Below are 22,146 nucleotides of genomic sequence, written 5' to 3'. Positions count from 1 at the left end.
ACAGAGAGAGAAAAAGTATTCTTAGGGAATTTGAGTTTTCAGCCATATTTTCCTCAATTCCTGGGTTATTTTCCGGACATAAACAATGAAGAAGTATCACTGCATATTAACAGTATTTGACTGCACATATATTGCTTTAGATCATATGAAACTACCATCTTTTGTATTTCCAAAGTGGTCATGTACTAGCAATTTCATATAATTGCACCCAATTTAATAACTTTTTTCCCACTAAAAGTCAAATATTTCAGTTATATAATAATTATACAATCTTGATTTGTCATGATTCTTTCAGCATTACTGACTACATATATATCTAAACAGAATTAGTTCTTTTTGTACCTTTTCCTATAGTTATTATCATATATTGTTCTTTGAATTTGATTTTTTAAAACAAGTAGCAGTTATTATTTTTCTTTACATCAATGCTACGATCATCTCCATGCTTGTCCTTTGGCTGTACATTTCTCCCCCATATAACTCTAACAATTGAGTTTATCGATTTTTTAAATTAAAAAATAAAAGGTGGTGCCTTCCGGGAACGTAGAATAGTCAGTATGTTTTTCTCTCAAAGTTTATATACATTGAAGTCAAACAAAACTGTATTAGAAGCTAACTCAGAGTTCTTGGAAATCATACTATCTATTTCAGCTTCAATTTCCTCACTTATAAAACAGAAACAACAGTATATCTGTCAGAGTTACATTGTTTCTATATACCTGACATATAGCTGGGTCTAAAAATGCAGGAATATGTACTATTTTTTTCCTAGAACAGTTCTGTTTTACCCATTAGAACATAAGGACATTTGCCTTTATTATCAGGCTGACTGTTTAATTTAGATGAGTCAACAGAGAAGTAACAATTATTTTAATTGTACTATTTTATTTATGAAGATCTGTTTGTTCATTTTAAAATTTTTATATTGTATTTCTTTTGTTTTGTATTCCACTTCTTTTCAACTTCCCACGATTAAGAATGACATGAAAATACTTCAAAATGGAAGTCTCCAGTAAGACCCCTTGTATCTGAAAGCCATAATATCAGAATTGGTAGGGAGGTGAAGAATCATTTAGTTTCTTTATTGTGGACATGAAAATTCAAAGGCCACACCAGGTCCATGAGGTGCAGAGGCTTTTTCCCAAGCCAGAATCTTTACAAAATCTCCTCACTCACATTGTACAGTACAGTTTCATTTTTTTTTTTTTTTTTGGCTTCCCTACCCCACCCGCAAAAGAAACAAAAGCAACAAAACAAACAAAACTTGAATAAAATCACACTTCAATACTCCAAAGCTAAAACACGAAAAAGATAAAGGTTTCCTGTACTACTTATGGGAGCAGAGAAATAAGGCAAAGTAATTTATGTGCACAAGAATGCAAAAAGCAAAAAAGTCAGAAATTGATTGAGAATTCTTAACCTACAACCCAATCTCTCTCCCTCTCTCTCTCTCTCTCTCTCGCACAGCATGTATATTGGGTTTATTCCAAAAGATTTTTCTTCCCCCCCTTTGAATATTCACATAGAATATTGAATATTACATAGAACATGTAATCAATTCTAGTTTGGTTCCTGATTATAGGGTCTCTATTGACCAGGGTAAGAGCTTCACGCTCTTGCAATTTCCTCTCACTCACACTTTGCTTTGCTCACACAGTCTTGCTTTGCTTTATTTGTTCCATTCCCCTGTCACTACATAATCCTTCTACCTTAAATTGCCTTTCCACATCCTCAGTTTGAGGTCTGAATATGGGGACAATAATCTCCTCAAGGCGACTCTGGTGACTCCTAGGTCCCTCCAGGGTGCCTCTGCCTCTGATATACAGTGTAGTTCTGCTCACATAGATGTTAGATTAGCCCATAAGGGATTTGAGTCAGGTGACAAAATTAAGTGGAGCGCAAGTGCATTTTAATGGAGAACATATAATACAGTGGGAAAACACAGATATGAAACAAACACACCTAGGTTAAAATGTCAGTTTGCCACTTTATAGTTTTAGTTAAAATTAACCTCTCTGAGCTTCAGTTACCCCCGAAACTATGGCTCACAGGATGCTGTCAAGCTTAAAAGAGAGAATGTCAATAAAACATTTAATAGTACCAGCACACAGCAGGTCTTTGCACATGTGTCAACCCTTCTTCTTGCCTTACCATCCCATATTAGATACCCTGACAATTCTGGCGTTCAGAATTGTCATAAATTGCCAGTTTTTGTCATTTATCATTTATTGGCCTCATTTCTTGGACTCTCTATTATTTCTAGTATATTATTGCTTTTTACACTCACTTGAAAGTCAAACTATTCCCTTTGGCCAGATTTTGTATTTTCAAGGAACAAGATTTTTTTTCTCCTCAGTTTTCATTCCATTCTCTTCTAACTTCAGATGAAAATAATTTAAGTTCTCCTGAGATCTGATCAGAGGAACACTCTGGCCAGTCTTCCCCTTGATGATGGAGGTTGCCCTTGGTTAAGACTTTCACTTTCATCAGATTTTTCTAAAACTCAGATTTTTTTTGCCTAACTAACTCTGTGCCTCCTCAATGATTAATTTCTTCTTCCTTCAGTCCCTAATCAAAGTTTGTCACAAATGGACTCTCCATTCCTGTAATATACATTCAATTCCTTGCAACATGCCTGGTTGGCCCAGTTTATCTCCCTCTTAAATTGAAATTAAAATTTTCACACTTAAACTCAGAAACCTCCTCAGTCTTTAAAGGCCGTGACCTGAGGAGCTGACCCGGTGCAGACTGGACTGGACAGAGTGGTCCCCCCTCCCAGGGTTCCACATGTCCTAGGAGGATAGGTCGCCATCCCAGGGCGGTGAAAGCAACACAAAGCAAACGTCCATTCAAAAAGCAGATACAAACAAACAAGCAAACCTCCAGCACTTTGCCTAGGGTTATTTTTCACTGAAATGGCTTTCAACTTTTAAGGCAACTAGCATGTACTGAGGATTTACTCTGGGCCAAGTACTAAGCTTCATGAGCCTCCAGTCTTTAAAATCTAATCCAGGTTTCAAAATCATAAACAATACTTTTACTGTGGGAGACAGTGGAAAAACTTTTTTCCTGTGGATTAGTTTCTAACGTTATGTCCTGAGATCAATAACATCTCAGTGCCTGCCAATAAAGCATGGAAGAAATCAAACTGTAAAACTAAAGTGCTATACTTGAGTATTATTTGGAGGCAACTACTAACAGATGTTTTCCTCTTGTCCGTGGTGGGACAAAAGTTCCTATTTTGGATTTAACTTCATTTTCACCTGAATGAAGAGCAAAGTTCCTCCAAGTTTAAGTGCATTGTCTGTTGCTGTTTGTTTGTGTGGGCCTGAAGAGGAAGGCTTGACTTAAGTCAGCTCTATTATTACTGTGTGAATGCCCTCACCACCCCCTCTCTCCAACCACTGACTGTGTCAAAAAAAGCTACTGCTGTCACAAAACAAGGAGTCCTCACTGTTGTGACATTTCATTTATCTGGGCAGCAACATGCTTGAAAGGAGACTGCCTCGTCTGGGTAAAGTATGGAAGACAATCAAACCCAGTTAAGCAAACCAGTGTTGACATATTAAATCATGCTTGAAACAAGAAAGCAAAAACAGGCGACACACAAAACCTTCTAAAGAAAGTTTTAAATAAATAAATAATACAGGTCAGTGTAGTTCTAAAAAAAGAAGCTTTTAGCGTTGGAAAATACTGGGACGAGGTGAATACGGGGATGTCATTCACAGGAGCCAGTGATTCTGTTGCTCTCTGATTGTGGGGTGCAAAACTAGAGTTAGTGTGGTAAAGGCAAGCATAGGAGAATACTGGGAAGCTTTAGGGAAATCACATCACCTTACTTTCCAATCCATAAAATGGAAAATAAAATTTTGATACTCCCATTCTTTATTTAAGAAATGTCCTAATAGAATCCTTTCCAAGCGCTTTGAATTCATCAGAGAAAAAGCCCTTATGCATATGGAGTAGTGCATTATTAGTCTCCTGCACAATCACACAGCAGGGACTTTGGAGTGCTCATTCTCTAAGTCTGATGCCTGCTAACAATTCCATCAAAGAAATGGAGTTATCCATCAGTCAAATTATCATTTTCTCTAATTGTTACTTCCCCCAAACTGTGTCTCTTCTTTTTTCTTTTTAAACTATACCTTAACAGCACTCAAATGAGCAGGATATCTTCAAGCTCAGAAAAGATCAAAGCATATCAACAAATCACTTGAGTTCTTAAGGATGAACCCTACTGGTCAGCCATAAATGCAGACAAAGTGTTTAAACAACAAAGAGAATCAAACACTAGAAGATAAGATGTGATCCACATCTATGACCAGAAATAATAAAGGATACAAAAGCCTTTTCATGTAATGATAACCAGTTATGAGATCATGAATAGCTTAGAATTCATAGTTTCATTTTTACAGCTAATTAATAATACACTTTCTAGAAAAAACTATGCGGAGCTAGTGGCTCCATGCCCTCCTGCTTTATAATAATTGGCATGTCTTTCTGGACTAATGTACAAACTAAATTTAAAGGCAATAAATTATACTGTTTAGGTAAACAGTATACTTAACCTTTTTTCCTGTGAGTAGTATAAACTGGATATATAAACAAATCAATTAAATAGATTGATACCTACAAATTAAGCTAAGCTTCTTATTAGTTGCTTAGATAGTTAGCTTTCTGTGCAACCCTCCAAAGTGGTTAAGCAGATTTTTCAAGGCTTATCCATACAGGAGGTGTACTACATAACTCTAAACCTGTCGAGCAGAAAACATTTGACATATTAATTATAATAGAAATATGGTCTTAAGAAGAATCAGTGCTTTTTATTCAGGATTATCATGGATGCTATATGTGATTACAAACTACAAATCAATTTGTGATTAAGTGTGTTTATATACTGTTCAAAGTACAACAGTAGAATGGAAAATCTGAAGTTAAATATATGATTCTAATGCCCAGTCTAAAACGTGGTGGCTGTGTGATACTGGGCAGGTTAATCTTCTCCTTACTTCCAACCCTTGGACCCCAATTTATCAGTTTACTGACGATCATTAAATTTGCAACTAATATATTAAATCCTGATTAGCTAAAGTCAAGTCACAGGCTGTGCTAATATTTAAATATGTTATTCCCACCCCCCCGAATTAAAGTTCTCTTTTTCCTGCAAAAAAGGATAATTTTGTTTTAGTTATTTTGTTGTAACAGAGAGCTTATGAAATACATCAAGATTTCCATCTGTATCATATCTCCATTTTTAGTACTATGAAAAAATATGATTATTCTTATTTCAATAAAGAGCATTAACATAGCACCTCTTTTGTTTTCCTTTATTCAGGATGAATTTATTTATTATAACTACACCAAGTTGGCTAATAACATGAAATTAAATTTTGTGGTATCATTTAGTATCCTTTATGCTAAAATTGTTTTAGACAAAACAGTATGACTACTAGTTTGTGTTTCCAAGTTTCATAAATGTTCCTTTTATACTCCTTTCTCAAAGCCAGGATGTCCTCTTCCCTAAATTAATTTTTTAAAATATTATTTTTTTGAAGAAGTTTGAGAGATTTTGATAAAAGAATGTAGAAAAAATTGAAGGAAATGGAGGAATTTTTTCTCTATGGTCTGTAAATCATTTTAATTCTAATGCTACTTGCAGAAGAAGAAAAGTAAAAGGTAACTTTTTCTCTATTCATGTCAATGTTAAAATGTCAATTCTCATTTTAAAAAGTTACTTTACTTGACAAATGTTTCAGTTTAATTTTTTCAGCTATTAACTCTTTAGTAAAACATGTTGACTAAAACATAAATGAAATGTACTTTTCAAAAAATGAACTACTTTTTATTTCTGATAAAATGAATACCAATGAATTTTGCATTTGGTGGGTGGAGAGTGTTTCAGACAGGGATGTATATATCCTTCATTAATTTTAGCTTCCTGTAGGCCAGCAATAATTTTTCAAAATTAAAAGTTTTATATTTGGGCATTGTATACTTAGGAAACTATAGACTTAAGTTTAGCATTTACTAGTTCACCCAAGTCTTCTGGTTCCAACAACATGAAGGTCTAAGAAAACCTGGAAACACTCCAGGTACAAATACCTAGAAATTAAATTAAATAGAACAAAGTTTGGGGCTGATAAAGTTAATTCATATATTGGGACCCACAAAATTGAGGTCACCCCAGTGGCCTGGCACATGTCACAAATCTAAACCTAAATCAGCCTGCACTTCAGAGAAACCTAACATACACCAATCAGTATCCTCCAACTCAGCTTAGTTAGCCCACCTTACCCTAGAAAGTAGGACCTGCTAGCCAGCCTTGTAAGTAAATCCGGACCTCCGAGACAATCATTCCCTGGTTCCGCATTGCCTCTTCTAAAGCTCTAAAAACCTCACTCTTGCCCAAAATCCCCTGGGAAGAGTGTCCCACTGCTGGTGAGGCACTGTACTCCCCCAGTCCATGGATTATTTTGAATAAAGGACATCAAACTTGTTACTAAATTGTTTTAGTTTTGTCATTTAACAGGGCTCATTTTACTGTGTTTTGTTTTAATGCAGGGAAATTTTAAGATGGCAATACATTTTATAAATCTGGGGATGGAAACCCACAGGGGGCAGAAAAAAAGAGGGAACCAAAGCATGGAGTGCTGCCTTTTAGAGCTGATCCTATCCTGCTTCTCTGCAGGACAGAAGGGCTGAGAATGGGTGTGGGAAATGGGAAGACTTGGATTTTAATGTCCCAGGGTCCAGGAGAAAAAGCCATAGCCTTGTGTCAAGTGGGGAGCCCTTCAGAGAGTCTGAAACCTTGAAAAACTGGCTGCACCCTCAAGAAGGCACTGGTTAGTAGGAGGAGGAGGAGAGGAGAATTTGTAGAGTTAGACAGAATAAGACAAAATATTAATATGCCTATCATTTCTGTGTTGTTTATACAGTTTCTTTGTATTTGGGTATAAAGCAGAAGGTTGGCAGACTACAACCTATGGGCCAAATCCTGCCTGTCACCTGTTTATGTAAATAAAGTTTTATTGAATAAAAAAAAAAAAAATAGAAGGCACTGGGTAAAACGCTGCCCATGTATACAAGGAGTGCCAAAGAGGCTTGTGGGAGATGGGATCTCTTCATGGAGGGAAGAAATCAGTCTTCAAGAATCAAAATTTGTGGCCTTCCCTGGATTAGGTTTTGGGGTATAAACTTACATAAGACACTAAAAGCCACCAAACCTTAATCCTAACTATCATAAAACTCCTTAATCTGGACTACACGTTACAGTCACCTAGGGAGCTTTAAAAAAAAATACTGACGCCCTGGCCAACACCACACAATGGAATCAGAATCTCTCATAGGTGTGTCCAGCAACAATATGGTTTCCAATTATTAAAACTACTTGTGTTGCACTATAAAAATGTTGAGAAGAGAAGAATTAGATAAAAACTGGTCCCAATAATACCTCATCAGTAGGAGGAAAGCTTAAATCATGTGAAGAACTCCTACAAGCCAATAAAAAAAGACAAGCGATCCAAAAATGTATTTCATAAATTGGAGTGATTAGGACATGGATGCCATTTGTACTTTTTTCTCTACCTTGCTGTGGTTTGATTTTTCCCCTAATTTGCCAATACTGTTTACTTATGGTAATAGTAGAATGAATTGATGGTAAATATGAAATTCCAAAGTCAAGAAGCAATTAGCAGAAATAAAAAAGGAAAGAATTTCATTAGGTCTAATACAATCAAAAGTTATATAATTACCATCTATATCAAAACAAGAAACATCTGGAGGGAAAGATAAATACATAATTAATGCACAATAGTCATGAAACAACATGGAGAGTGCTATATTTTGATATTTATTCAAAGGGATTAAGATAAATACATTTCTTGCCGTTACGTAGTTACATGGCCCTCAAATTTATATCTGTATTTCAGTTCCCTAATCTTTAAAATAAAGAAAAAAGGAGGATTCACTCCAAGAGTCCTTTATATTAGTGCTTCTCAAACTAAGATGCACATAAAAAACACCAAGGGATCTCGCTAAAATGTAGATTCAGATTCAGTTTTTCTATGATGGGGCTTAAGATTCTGCAGTTCAAAAGTGCTCAGGTCATGCTGAAGTGGCTAGTCAATGCCCCGCTCCTAAAGTAGGCATACTTTACATGCCTTTACAGGCTATCTCTGCAGGTGCATGTTGTATTATTTAACATTTCACATATGAGGAAAGTTGGGCTCAATCTGATTTTGTTTGTCCACAGTCACACAGCTACCAAATGGAAAAGTGAGATTTGAACTGAGACCTGCATCACCTTAAAGCCCAAAGCTCTCTGTTTACTGCATACAAAATCTCCTGGTGATTTCAGATCGATTTTGAGGTTTTAAGTCTACTTAATGAGTTTATGCCAGTGTTGGCTACTTTGTTTCATATCATTTGCATTCTTTTTTTAACTTTTTGCTCTTAAGAATCTGAGAACAGACACTGAGATGTTTGCTGAATCACACTCAGTGAGTTTTCAAAATTAAATTTTCCTGTACACACAACTTTTCCCATGAGAGCTATACTGATTTATGTTATCAGACTTTGTGAAAATTCTTCTGCTGCTATCTCAATAATAAAAAAAAGCAAACAATAAAACAGAAGGAGTACGTTGTGGTTTCCCAGTACATTTAAGTATCATGGATTTTAAATCACTTCTGAATATATCAATTCAGATATATATAATAGCCTTTATCTTTATCATTAAACCTTTTTTCAGAGAATTATCTTTCTATATTAATTTATTTCTATATTTCTGTGTTTATATATTTCTATATTAATTTGTTATAATAAAAGTAGCCTATCCAATGCATATCATTTTAATAAATGTTTTTTATCAGGAGATGTTTTGTAAAATATGAGACACTTGAACATAAATATAATCATTAATTCTCCATCCATGTGATCATAATGGAGCTCAAGATCAGAAATGCCAAAATTCCTTTGCACGGTAACAATACGGAATGTGCCACCATCATAATAAGACATTCTAGAGACTGACCCAAAGTAAAATGTACAAAGTAGCTATTACTATTGCTGTAAATATGAGGCATAGTATTTATTTGTTACATTTATTCTAAACATGGCATAGGAAAGGGAGACTCAAGACTTTGCCTAATGTACCTTCTTTTATGAGTGAGAAAGTAGGAGTGCAAAATCAAGATCAGAAGCTTGTCTAGGAGAGATTATGGAGTGTTTGTTTCTGCTTCTTCTATTTCTTTTCCTTTATTGCCAAATCTCTCTCTCTTTTTTTTTTTTTTTTTTTTTACTGAGCACATATCCAGAAGATTCACTGGACCAATGAAACATTAAGTTCTTAAAAAAGAAAAGGCTTTCATTCTTTCAACTGGTATAATAATTTACAAGCTGCCATCCACCACACCAATACTACTCATAAATAAACTGAGTTGTTTCATATTTGATATGTATGTATTTGACCCTAGGTATTATTAGGAATTCTCTATCCTTAAGACAGTATAACATGTATATGAATAGCCTCTTTTAGCAGGTAATTTCAGGGAGTAGCAGCTCTTTTATTTCTCAGATTTTAATATGCAAATACATTTTAATATAATTTTAGAGAGAAAAGAGATATATACAAAATTGATTAATATACTATGATAGATCTCTGCACTGAAAGCTTCCATCTGCTTGTTAAGCTGTTTCCCATAGTCTTCATGTGGCTTTTTTTTTCACATCTGTGTTAAACATCACCTTTTCAGAGAAACATTTTCTTACTACCCATTTTTTTGCACACTCACACTGCCAGTAACAACACTCATAAACCGTAACTGTAGATGTGAGTGCATATGTACATTTGTGAGCTATCTGTCTGCATTACTAGGATACAGGAATTGTAGAGATAGACTACAGTGCCTAGTACAATAACTTAAAGGATGAGTGATCAATAATTTAAAGAATGACTGATGATATCTAAGGAGAGAGCAAATCTCCTTTATAAAGTAGGTTCCAATATATTTACATAGTTTTGATCACCCAGTAAATAAAAATGTAGGATTATCCTTTGATAAATGATTCTACTCAAGAATATACTCTCTAGTTTAAACAAATTAGAGAATTTTCTAAGCTGAAGCTACCCTGTATTTTCCAATGGACAGACACATATTCCTGTACATAACTTTATTTTTAATAAAATATCTAAGACATAGCTAATGTTTATTGAATAAGTACTGTTTTCTAGGCATTATTCTAAATAATTTTCATATAGTATCTCCTAGAATTGCTATGAGGTAGTTAGAGACGAGGAAAACAAGGAATAAAGAGATTCAACAACTTGGCCAGGGATACAGAGCTGATAAATGTCAGAGGTAGGATTTGAATCCAGGCATTCTGGCTCAGAATCTGCATGCTTAAAACACTAGAGTACATTGCATTTCATCAGCAGCATATTTCCTGATATCCTATATCATTTTATCCAAGTTAAATTAGTCGCATTTCAAAATGAATATGCATTTTAAGAAATGTACACTTCTTTCGTTCTGCAGAAAAATGTTCACTTTTGCAAAGGTAACCAGTCTATAAACATATTTAGCTTTAGCAGCACATCTGCTCACGTAGGCAGATGGAGTATATTTCAATCAGTGGTTCTCAACTAAGAGAGATTTTTGCCGCCAGGGGACATTGGCAATATATGGAGGCATTTTTGACTATGAAAATCAGGAGTGGAGTATTAGAGGCCAAGGAAGCTGTTAAATATCCTACAGGGAGCAGGACCACCCCTCCCCCCAAACAACTAGTTATCTGGCCCAAAATATCAATAGTATCAGTGTTGAAAAACCCTGATTTAGAAAAAAAAAAAGAAAAGCAAAACCAAAAAAAATGCAGAGTATGCTCTAACATTTTAATAGAACTAATCTAAAATTATTCAAGGGAGGAGTTAAAAAGAAAAAAAAATCTATTTTATTACTCTCATGTGTAATACCTGCAAATAGATGAAATGACTTAACTACTTGATTGTCTTAGTGGTGGCTCACAGCAGCAGGTCACACACACACATATACTCACACACCATTGACACTCTGCTTTCATAATTGCCATCTTTTGTTAAAATTTTTAAATTAAAATTAGTTTCCTTCTGTTGCATAAAACAGAATACCAAATAGGACCAAAAGTTCAACTCCTTTGAAGTTTTTTGGTAATGTGCCTAATTAAAAATAACTAGGCTCTCCAATGCATAATTATATGAACACCTAATACCCTAAATTTCCAGCCAATTTTGTTTCAAACATAAATATGCACCAGAAGTTTGAATGATCGACATACTATTCCCTGCAGTATCTGTACTGTTTCTGAATCAAGTTTCTTTCTTGAGCTTAGTATTTTCACTACATTTCCTTGCTGTGCAATCATCTCCCAGTTGGACAATTAATGTGCTTTTTCTCCGCAGCCCTTGGCATGTGACACCCCCTCTTACCCTGTATTTGAGCATGTACCATATACCTTCTTCACTCTGACTGGTTTTGGCAGTGACCCACAATCTGAATCTCTTTCCTCCATTTGATATAAGTGAAACTATAATTATCTAGGGGTAATTTCAAATTACTACTTCATTCCACTAGCAACTGATGAAGATTAGTGGTCTTGCCTTGCATCTGAGTAAGTCAGCAACATAATCACAAGAGAACTCAGCAGGCAACATTTGATTCATGTGAACTCAATTACTTCTGTCAAACACATTCACTTCAATAAAAAGCAGAAACTTCCAAAATGGGTTTCTGCTAACAATTTTGTGCTCAAAAAAATTTCATTTGACTCTTAAGGGAAAAAACAGCATGAATTTCATCAGAAATAATAATAAATAACGAATATGGAAACATACTTGTATAAATGGATTTAATACATGATTAGTTCCTGAAAATAAAGAACATTTCAAGGAAATAAATTTGTATACCTAAGGCAGCTTATTATAGAAAATTCAGGCATATAAGTAAGCTTTAGAAAAATGAATTCACTCTATATTTTAAGGTAATACAGTAGAAACCAGAGTACTTGGTTACCTTGTTAAAATCAGATTATTATGGAAAAGGTAGCCAAGTTCTCCTAAAGGAAGTTAAATATGAACTGCTAAATGGACAGGGACCCCTGAATCACTTCTTGGTTGTCTTCTGGATTGAAGCCGCCATATGTTAATAAGCTGCCTAGCATTCTGATTCCTTAAGGTTTAGTTGCTAAAAGCCTCTCGGTCAAGTCTATCATGCCCTGCACGCATATCAGGTCACATGAACATGATCCAACAAAAACTACCTGGTCACTTCCTAGTACAGATTCAGTAAATCTTAACATATGACAATCATTACAACAGGTTTACTCAAACTTCACCTTCTTATTACAGCCTTAATTAAATCCCAACATATTTTGATTATAAAAGAAACTGTTATTAAATGTAAATATGTAATAAGGCTATATTATAAACACTTTTCAGCATGTGATGTTTTGAGGTCTACAAAAATCACTAAGACGATCTCTATCATAGTTAATATATCATATGCCAATCACATATGATTTAATACCTGAAACTTGAAAATTTGGCCTGAGAATCTTAGGACTAAGTAAAGATTAATTTAAAAGATATATTTGTCAATTTTTATGACCAAGGATGTTTTCTAAAGATAAGTACAAAGGTAAGATAAACACAATTATTTATTTAAAATAAATAATTTTAAAACATAGTATTCTTTCATGACTTTGCTCATCCTATTTCCTCTTTTGAATTCATTTTCCTTACCTCTTGCCTTTCGATTTCTTTCTCACTTCTTAAGATTACATACACCACTGCTGTAATCAAGGAGTATGTAATCTAATGGGGGTGGGGAGTGAATCATTAATCAAATAATAAGTTAACAAATATGTGCAAAATCATAACTCTAAATGGTTTTATGAAGGAAAATATGTGAGTAAATAACAGAGGGGGATGACCTAGTCTTCAAGGATCAGGGCCAGCTTCCTTGAACAAGGGGTGTTGGAGCACAGATCTGAAGAATTAGTATGAGTTAATCAGGCATAAAGGAGGTAAAAGAATGTTTCAGGGGAAGGGAACAGAATCATAGAAGAACAAGTAATGAAAGTGAGTCTTCGAGAAACTAAAAGCAAGCCAGTGTGGCTAGTGCATAGTTTAAGATGTGTCTAGAGAGCTAACAGGAGCAAAGTCATGCAGGATCTTAGGCTACTTTAAAAACTTTATTTTAAAGGAAACCATTGAAGAGTCTAAAGTAAGTATGTTGGGACTAGTCAGGGACTGAGGAGGATGGGTGTGTGCAACTACCAGATTTGCATTTTTGTAGAGATGATACACTCACATGGCTCAAAAACCAAAACTACATAAAAAGTCATTCATTATATTTAAAAATAAAGTTCCAACAAGATATGCTTATAGATTGGAGGAAAAAGGAAACAGAGAGAAGTGGGTGATTTTATGAGATAATTGCGTGGTAGTTTCTATAAATACTTTGGAATGGATTGAAACTGGGAGGTGGGTAAGAAGGAGATGTCAAGAATGATTCCTAGATTTCTGGCCTATCAAGGATAGCTCCAAAACATCAATGCCCCTACTTAAAGGTTTGGGGACAGTACATTAAAACCATAGAATGAGTTAGAGTTATGGAGGAATTGTATATGATACACACACTTACACACATACATACATTTACATTTGCATGTACATATAATATATAGGTTTAAATGCATATATTTATTTATGTGGGACTATCTGTGATGCCTTAATTCTCCGAAACAAACCTTCAACATTTATTTATTCATTCAATAAGATATGTTATTTATAGAATAAACATTTGAAATTCCTCCTAGAGTGGCCACATATCATTTGTACATGGGAAAACACCAAGAGGCACTATTCATATAGAATGCACTGTGTAGAACAACTTCTGGTGCTGTGTCTACAGCCTTCATGACCCACAGCCTTTGTTCCTCCTACCAGAGTAGGGTAATAAACACATTAAGACAGAATCCAGTTTATTGACATTTCCTCCAAGGTAGCCTCTCCAGTTCGTCCCTCTTTCTCTCAGGTCTCTACTCCTCAATTAGTAAGAGTACGAGAATAGAAAGTTGCAGTAAATACATGCACTAAAAAACATCCTGTCAGAACACTACTTCCCCAAGATGTTTTCCTGATAAGCACCTGCAGAATATTTTAAGCCCAGCAACAATCAAAAATTATCCTCTAAATGCAGAGGTCCTTTATACTCTGTGTCAATATGGATGAAGACAAAATCACTGTGTTTGAAGTAAAGCTACCACATATCATTCGCTAAAAGGATATAAACAAATAACCAAATCAAGCATGCTGCTTTATAATACTAGTAAACAAATTCTTAGAAATAATAAGATTCATATTATAAATATTTTAGGGAAAAGAATACAGTGTATTCAATGGATTATATTTAACTCCCACTTCTGATTCTACAATTACATATATCTTTCACCTTATACCAAGAAGGCTGCTCAAAAAGAAAAGTTAGGTAATGTTAGTTAGAACTTTCCTTTAAATCCAAACCTAAATAAAATCTGATTCATTTCCTTGACAAACCTTAAAGCATATCTGAAACATAATTTTGATTTAATAAAACTTTACATATACATATAAAGGAATAGAAAGTTGTAGATTACATGGAGAAATAATCATGCACTTGATTGTAGATGGTATACAAATATGAGGTGATGCTGAAAAAGTAAGTTTAAATATGGTGCAATGTGTTTCTAGAGAGAAATAATTAAGCAAAGTCAGTATGATTTACAGAAAATTTCCTAGTTTTGTTTCCCTGGATCTACGGTCAATCTACAGTCAGGCCTGAACAAACTTGAGCAAGTTTGATCCACATTATATACTGGATTTAGAAAAAAAAAAAATGCACCTGAAGCTACTAGTGGGATTAGGGGACTTCTTAGCATTTGGTTTTCTCCTCAGCTAATACACATTAACTCTCATTACCTATTTGGCATGTACACATCATGGTGAAAACAAGTTCAGATTCATAAGGATGGATTTTTCCTCTTTTAAGGAAAACGTGTTTTCTTCTTCATAAGTTGTTCTTCACTTTGCATAAAGTACTATCCTGTTCCAAAAAGCTATTGATAAAGATCCAAGTTTAAAAGGGCAACTCACCACACTGTGGGCAAAATGAGGGTATTTTCAGATGAAGAAGGAGGCATGCATGATCAAGTTTCAATTTAAAAGAAAAACTAAAACAAAAAAATTTCCAAGTGCAAATTGCTTTGAAATGACCTTTCTGTATTGGCTCTATCTCCAAACAGTTATTTTCTTGGGTTCTACTTATTATGCATTTAAAATTGACCCGGAAATTCTTAAAAGCAAGCATGTAATAGCCATTACATGTAAACAACACAGTAAACTAAGTCCTGTCACCTTACCCATATTTTCCAATGAAGTTCATGTGGCTGAACTTATATCTGAAGAAATTTTAAAAGGCAGTTAAAAGCATGCCAAAACAAGCCTCATCGAAGGTTTACATTTGAATTTCATATAACGAGTAAAGAGTACTATTTTCTCTTCATGGAGATAAAGTAGCAATAAAGTAGCAGACACTAATCATACAAAGAAAGTTATATACAAAGAAATAATCCCTTGATCTGAGCTGTCCAAAAATAAAACTTCTGAAAGCAAAATGAATATGAAATATTACACTGCAAGTAAGACACTCTCTGAGAATTATGTATATCCAATAAAATATTACATTAAATGTTTCATCATTGCCAGAAGTTTTAAAATTCTGAGAAGAAAGAAACCAAACTTGAAGAGAAATAATCTCCATAAATTAGCAAAGTAAAAGGTCGTTTGCTCATAATCACTGGAAGAAATACATATACATGATCCAACTGAAGATCATGACAACCCGTGCAGATCCACAGGTAAACTCTTACCTTGACAGGTGCCGTTTTTCTCTTCATATCCTGCCTTGCACATGCATTTCCCGATGGGCACAAGCCACTCCCCTTCAGCGCTGCAGTGCATTTTGGGTGGTTCATCTGTCACAGAATGGTTGACACAGGAGCCCGACACTTCAAGCAACTGTGAAGAATCAGCTCCAGTGATTGTGTCAGGGAAGACAGCCAAGTGTCGTACCACAGAAGGGCATTTTTTATAGTATACACGAACGGAAACGAGAGCAATGCAAGCACCCACATCTTGAAAAGCGAGATAAAATCCCTTTTTGCTTAGAGGTCCTACATCTCTGACCTCTGTATTCAGTTTCATGACACGGTCACCAAGATCAAGTTCTGTAAAGCTTTCATCGGCAGCAATGGTATCAATTTTGATGTACTGGTTTTCCTTGATGTTTCTCCCATTCTCATCTGACTCAAAGTAATACATGTTAAAAGTTTCCTTACAGGTCCCCAGCCCTCCAGGAAGACTGTTGCAGTCCCGCAGAGTAAACTTGAGTTCTATGAAGATTCTGGAAGCACCTTCGTTGGAGATCCAACTGGTCAAAAGCCAGTTATTTTGATTCTGTTCCATAACTTTGCATACTTGGTATGTGTGGATAGGGGCATAATTTTCATCAACTTCACCAATCTCTTCCCACTGTGTAATATAATAGAAGGACAAAAAAAATTAAAAGACAATTAGAAAATAACCAGCAAAAATAGTCAAAGAAAACTAATTCAGGTGTAAAATTTCTGCATCCTCAATATACAGTATTGAGAGGAGCAATACCATGAAAATTTTAAAAAATTATTTCCCTTTCTAAATTATGTAAATAAAGTATTAGTCATTTTCTCCAATGTAACTCAAGCATGAGGACATGTGAATTATATTCCCCAGAAAAAATCATGTATTTCAGAGTAATAGTAAAAGAAAATTCAATCTGGATGTGATTAACAAGAAGCAGTGAAAGGCAAGTATATATATTTAGAAGAACGTTTGAAAGAAAAAGGGTAGGTAAAGTTTGAAAGAAAAAAGGAAGTACACTTTGTTTTAAAATGACAATGAGAAAAAAAGCAGTAAATGTGGAAAAGAAGGGATAAAAATGTAACGTGAATCCACATTTATTTAACCCTGGCATGTTACAAATAACACAACAATGTTATAAAACTTGAAAGAAAATTCATTAGTTTAAAATTAATAACAAATGTTTATTTCATTGAACCAATCTGGTTAGGAATCTTTTACAATTGGATAACTAAGTGTTTATTCATACATTTATTCACAAATATAAACCTACAGACAGAAAATAGAGATAAAAACTATAGATTAGTAATATCGAGAGCCTTGTCATTTCAAATACTGAGACTTTTTTGTTATACATATCCTGGGAATGCATTATTCTTTCTTACCAATGCATTATTTTATGCACAATGACCTTAGAAGTTCTGAATATACACAGGATGTAGAAAAATTAAGTATGATTTATATAGCTTCCAAAATACTATTCAGCCAAAGAAGAGATCTAAACCTATCTCTTTCCTAGTAAAATACTACGGTTTTGAGAATGTCAATGCACCATACCACTTTCTAAACAGTGTAAAACGAGATTTTTCTTCTTCATAAAGGTTATTATAACAAGAAATTTTTAAAACCTGTCTACAATCTGTGTGAATAAAACTACATATAATTTTGTTTTAAATCTTTAAAAATTGTCCTGAAACACACAGAGCAATGAAACCATACATACTGACTTTCAATAAATCCAGAATGTGATTTCAGACATTAAGTATTAACTTCACAGAACCTCATTTAGTTAGACATGAAATTAAATGGAGCATTATTTTTTGATTCTGTTGAAATGACAAAGATATGAAAATGTGGCATCACAAGGGATGCACATAAATCGTATACCTCAGATGGCCCCTCTCAGAGTTCTAGCTGCCATCAGACAGACAGAAGTAAAAGGTCTGTCTTTTAATGAGGGAAGACTGCTGAGCTCCTTAAAATCACAGAGACATCAAGGTTGTATCTTACCTAACAACTTTCACATTAGGGTGTTACATGAAACCTTAGTTCATTCATTTAATCTCACTTTTGTCCTCTCTCAAAATTTATCTAAATTGTACTTAGCCTCTGATTTTCTAAACCAGCTTTCTCTCTCATTAAACTACTTACAGTTTCTTCCTGAAGCCATCCAGGTATCAATATGTTTATTATAAATGCTTAATGAATGTCATGATTAATATTTCATGGAAACAAGCACCTCAGCTAACCAAATGAAAACAACAAAAATGATCAACTTACTGTAAAAGATTAATTAAATGTATTTTCTTTGCATTAGTAAATTGGAAAAGAGCATCGAAAAACTCTTCTCTGAAAAAGGAAAACCAAAATGCTACGTTATCTCTGTTTTAGATTCTCTTATTTTTTAATAGTCTTCCAATGCAAAATACAAACATATTTCAAATCCTTGGCCTTAAATCATTTATAGAAGACTCATTTCTGCATCACATATTCCAATAGGATCCTGCTAGCAAGTCAAAGGAATTGGACAAGTAAGAGGAATTGGAATAGGAGCATCTTCCAAGATTATAAAGCAAGCAATTCACAGTCTTTGTACAAAGTCCAAGGTACCACAAATATTATTAAAAATGCAAGCCAAGCAGCACTTGACAAGACAGCTTAATAGTTACTGCTTCGGGTGATAATTTCAAAGTATGTGCATAGGCATATTACTTCTCTGAATATTCTCAATTAAGAAGAGGAAAAACTGTAATTTTCTTTGATGTTAGGATTTATCATGGTGGGATTTTATGTATTTTTCTTTTCAAGTGTCCAAAATATAAATGAAGGCTCACATTTTCTATTTCTAATGCATGAATAGGAGGACTTTAATTTAAATAATTATGGCTATAAGCCATTCAGAGAATCAGAAAGGTAATATATACACATTTCCAATAAGTATCTGCTCCTATTTAGACAAATACGCTAAGAAACAAGCAAAAATATTTCATTTATTTTAGATTGACCAGCTGAAATAAAACGTTGAATTCTTCAAAGTTTTCTTCCCTTCTAATACAAAGGAGACATCCTGCTGTCCTCAGCAAATATCTTATTTACGAAGAAGAAACAAAGAAATGAACAGAAAGTAATACTCATCAAGAACTTACGATCACAGCAGGTATATTCCTAGATGCTTTAGCAAATGTCATGTCAAGGAGATTACCGTAATTTAATGAAGGGCACAGACAGAAAACACAATATTTTCAGTTTAATTTTGTTGGATTCCTATGATCCCATGGTTTAATAAAATATTTGCTGACTACTACAAGCAAGGTGCCTGGGCATTTTGGAGGCATGGCCACTGAACATAATATGGTTGGTGTAGCTCTGTTCTTCAGGTCTGGCTACTCCTCAAGACCCACCCTTTGAGCCCAGGGTTTTTCTTTGTGTTTGCTTCCTCCTCATTCCTATTTCTTTGCCTTAATATTAAAGAACTGGTTACACACTCAGCTTGGGCTGACTTGATTTCTCTCTCAAATGCTTGGGCTTGCTCCTTTTCCCACTGGCCACTGAGAACTCCAAGTCAGGTGCATTCTAATCCCATGCCTGGCCAGGCATCACAAGTCAGTCACATTCATCAGAAAAGTGCAAAAGAAAAAAGACTTATTTTCATATCCATATGTGTATCATGGAGTTACCCACTTATCCTACCCAAAGCCATTAAGAACTATTTTCTCCCTGCCTGCCTCTCATTGCCCTATTAGGTTTCTTGCCCCAAGCTCCTATTGCCTCTTATCTTGTTAGCATTGACTTCATTTCCAATCCCCTAGCCTATACATCACTTCTTTTGCTTTCACAACTTAAAACACTGATTCAGGACACACAGCCTAAAGTAAAATCTCCCCTTACATTGTGTCCCCAAATACACATAAAGAATCATCAAGCGAACGGAGTCGATTTTGACCTTTCAAGTTATGGGGGTGCCTATTATCTAGTTCTGTTTTCATTATTATGCGTCTATACAGAGATTAATTTATTAAGGCTAAAGTACAGTGCTCAGAAACTTTGTAGTAGAGGCCTGCATATAAATACTTGACTGGTCTTGTACAGAGGAAAGATTATCAGCCTGAAGCTCTAGAATTAGTCCCAGCTCTTACAGTATCTAAATGTATAAACCAAGACTTAACCGCTGGCATACTGATTACCATAATCTCGAGTGAGAACTGAAACTCCCTATCCCAGTCATCTAATATCCAGTATAAAACATCAGAAGTGGCCTTAAAAGACCTGGTCCTATTGTTCATTTTAGAAATGAGAAAACCGAAGACCAGATTTTCCCAAGCTCACGAAGTACCACCCTGATACCATCTGAGCATCCCCTCTGCCTGTCTGTACCTCTGCCTTCTTATTAGCATGTCTCTGTCCTTGAAGTCTGGGTTTCCGTGTGGGATTCCTTGATTCACTGCATTGATTGCTACTCCACTCTGTTGATACTAAATTCACTTTTTTTTTTCAAACATGATGTAACCATGAATAATAATTTTCTCTTTCTTTCTCTTTCTTTCTTTCTTTCTTTCTTTCTTTCTTTCTTTCTTTCTTTCTTTCTTTCTTTCTTTCTTTCTTTCTTTCTTTTCTTTCTCTCTTTCTTTCTCTTTCTTTCTTCTCTTTCTCTCTCTCTCTCTTTCCCTATATATAACTTAATACTCTAAACATGGATATGAAGGTAAAGACAATTTTCTTTTTCTCTACTATACCTCAGAGTCTGACACCACAGGACACAGAGTAGGGCACTCAGTAAATATTTTATAATGAATGAATTAATAACAAACACATACATATCCCTCCTAAGTCCAGAGATATATGTTAATATGAAATCTGAAATAATTCAAACATGGTAAATAAATGACTATATGATTTGCCTTTTGTTTTTGTTTGAAGAAAAATAAATTTTGTTCTCTGTAAATTGTCTGAACTTTATATATTCAAATAAAGGAAAGTTTATAAGTTCATATTTTTGAAAATTAGTCTTCAGTAAAAACCTCTAGAAAATTTATTTTAAGACATTTGCTTATTCCAATCATACAATTATTTTTAGTTTAGTTTTGCATATTAACCTATAGAACTCTTTTTCTTTAGCATTACATTTTCCCAGTTATAACCTACAGCTTAGTTTAGATATGTTAGATAGTTTTAGATATTTTTTAGCATGAAATGTTTTAACATATCAGTTTTTATTTTTCACTCACTAGCCTTCTTCAACATTCGATACAAATTAAAAGCCCAGGATGTAGCATATCAGTTAGTGGCACTATACCTTCTTTCCTATTTCAGTCAAACAACATTAGTACCATCTTAATGATTTTCTTCGGCAGAGCGATGTTAAAATATAGCTAGGAATCAACTGCTCCCAGTTTTACTCTGAAGTGTCCAAAGCATAACTTTGTAACTAACCTTGTTTACCACATAAATGCTTCTTTGAATATAGGGATAACTGTCCATTATCCTTTAATATCACAATATTTTGTATAATGTATTTTGAAATGCTCCAAAAGAAACTAATTCTAGGCTTCTCATTTTATTTGAAATATTGTTAGATATCATTTATTTTTTATTTTCTTTGTGTGTGTGTAGTGTGTTTGCTAACTTCACTGAAGATATCCTGACCTCAAATTACTAATTAACTGTTGTTTTTAAAACAGTAGTACCTCTCCATGATCTTAGAAATTGCCTGGGAAAGAGTTTGACTATGTGCTCAAATTCCGAAATCGGACATTTTACCCATTTTAACTAGTGAGCAAAACATTCCAATTGCTACCGCATCATATGTTTACCTAAAGTCTAGAATTTCTGGAAGCTTCCTGCTCTTGCAAAAATCAAATGAAATACAATATAAAAAATCAGAAACTTCAAACACACCAAAGATCTTTTGTTTTTCTTTCTATTAATGTCTAGTTTCTTATAGTAATTTATATTTTTAATATCAGATTTTTAGTTTCATTATTTCATTTTTTTTCAATTTTGCTATACTGATTAAAATTAGGTAAAATATACTCAAATAAGAACCTAAATGAATTGCTTATTTTCTCATTTTTCCCAGGTGCATGATAAACTCTTACTAATATTCTTCCCCATAACACTTTATAAGACTTGCTATGTTTACATAAAATCATTATGTTTTTCCTCCCTGTTGGATG

The 22,146-nt window shown here is 34.2% G+C and overlaps 1 protein-coding gene and 2 long non-coding RNA genes across 16 annotated transcripts in view; 2 read left to right on the top strand and 1 right to left on the bottom strand.

The window, feature by feature from the left end:
• LOC309661923 overlaps positions 1 to 22,146 on the top strand; it is an 865,375-nt gene that overhangs the window by 446,920 nt on the left and 396,309 nt on the right. The gene's annotated exons all lie outside the window — the stretch shown is intronic.
• Positions 1 to 22,146, top strand: part of LOC309661915 — a 550,870-nt gene that overhangs the window by 365,870 nt on the left and 162,854 nt on the right. The window lies entirely within an intron of this gene.
• The window catches only part of EPHA5 (EPH receptor A5), a 323,332-nt gene that overhangs the window by 245,328 nt on the left and 55,858 nt on the right, over positions 1 to 22,146 (bottom strand). For all 14 annotated transcript variants that reach the window (XR_014264264.1, XR_014264265.1, XR_014264266.1 and 11 more), the window contains exon 3: positions 15,946 to 16,606. Coding sequence is in view for 11 of the 14 variants with exons in the window: in XM_082463744.1 (XP_082319870.1) it covers positions 15,946 to 16,606 (661 nt within the window). In the remaining 3 variants the exon portion in view is untranslated. The remainder of the gene's footprint in view (positions 1 to 15,945; positions 16,607 to 22,146) is intronic.

The sequence above is a fragment of the Balaenoptera physalus genome, assembly GCF_965194825.1.
Source record: "Balaenoptera physalus genome assembly, chromosome: 5".
Classification (NCBI taxonomy): Eukaryota; Metazoa; Chordata; class Mammalia; order Artiodactyla; family Balaenopteridae; genus Balaenoptera; species Balaenoptera physalus.
This window is presented reverse-complemented; position numbering and strand designations above follow the sequence as displayed.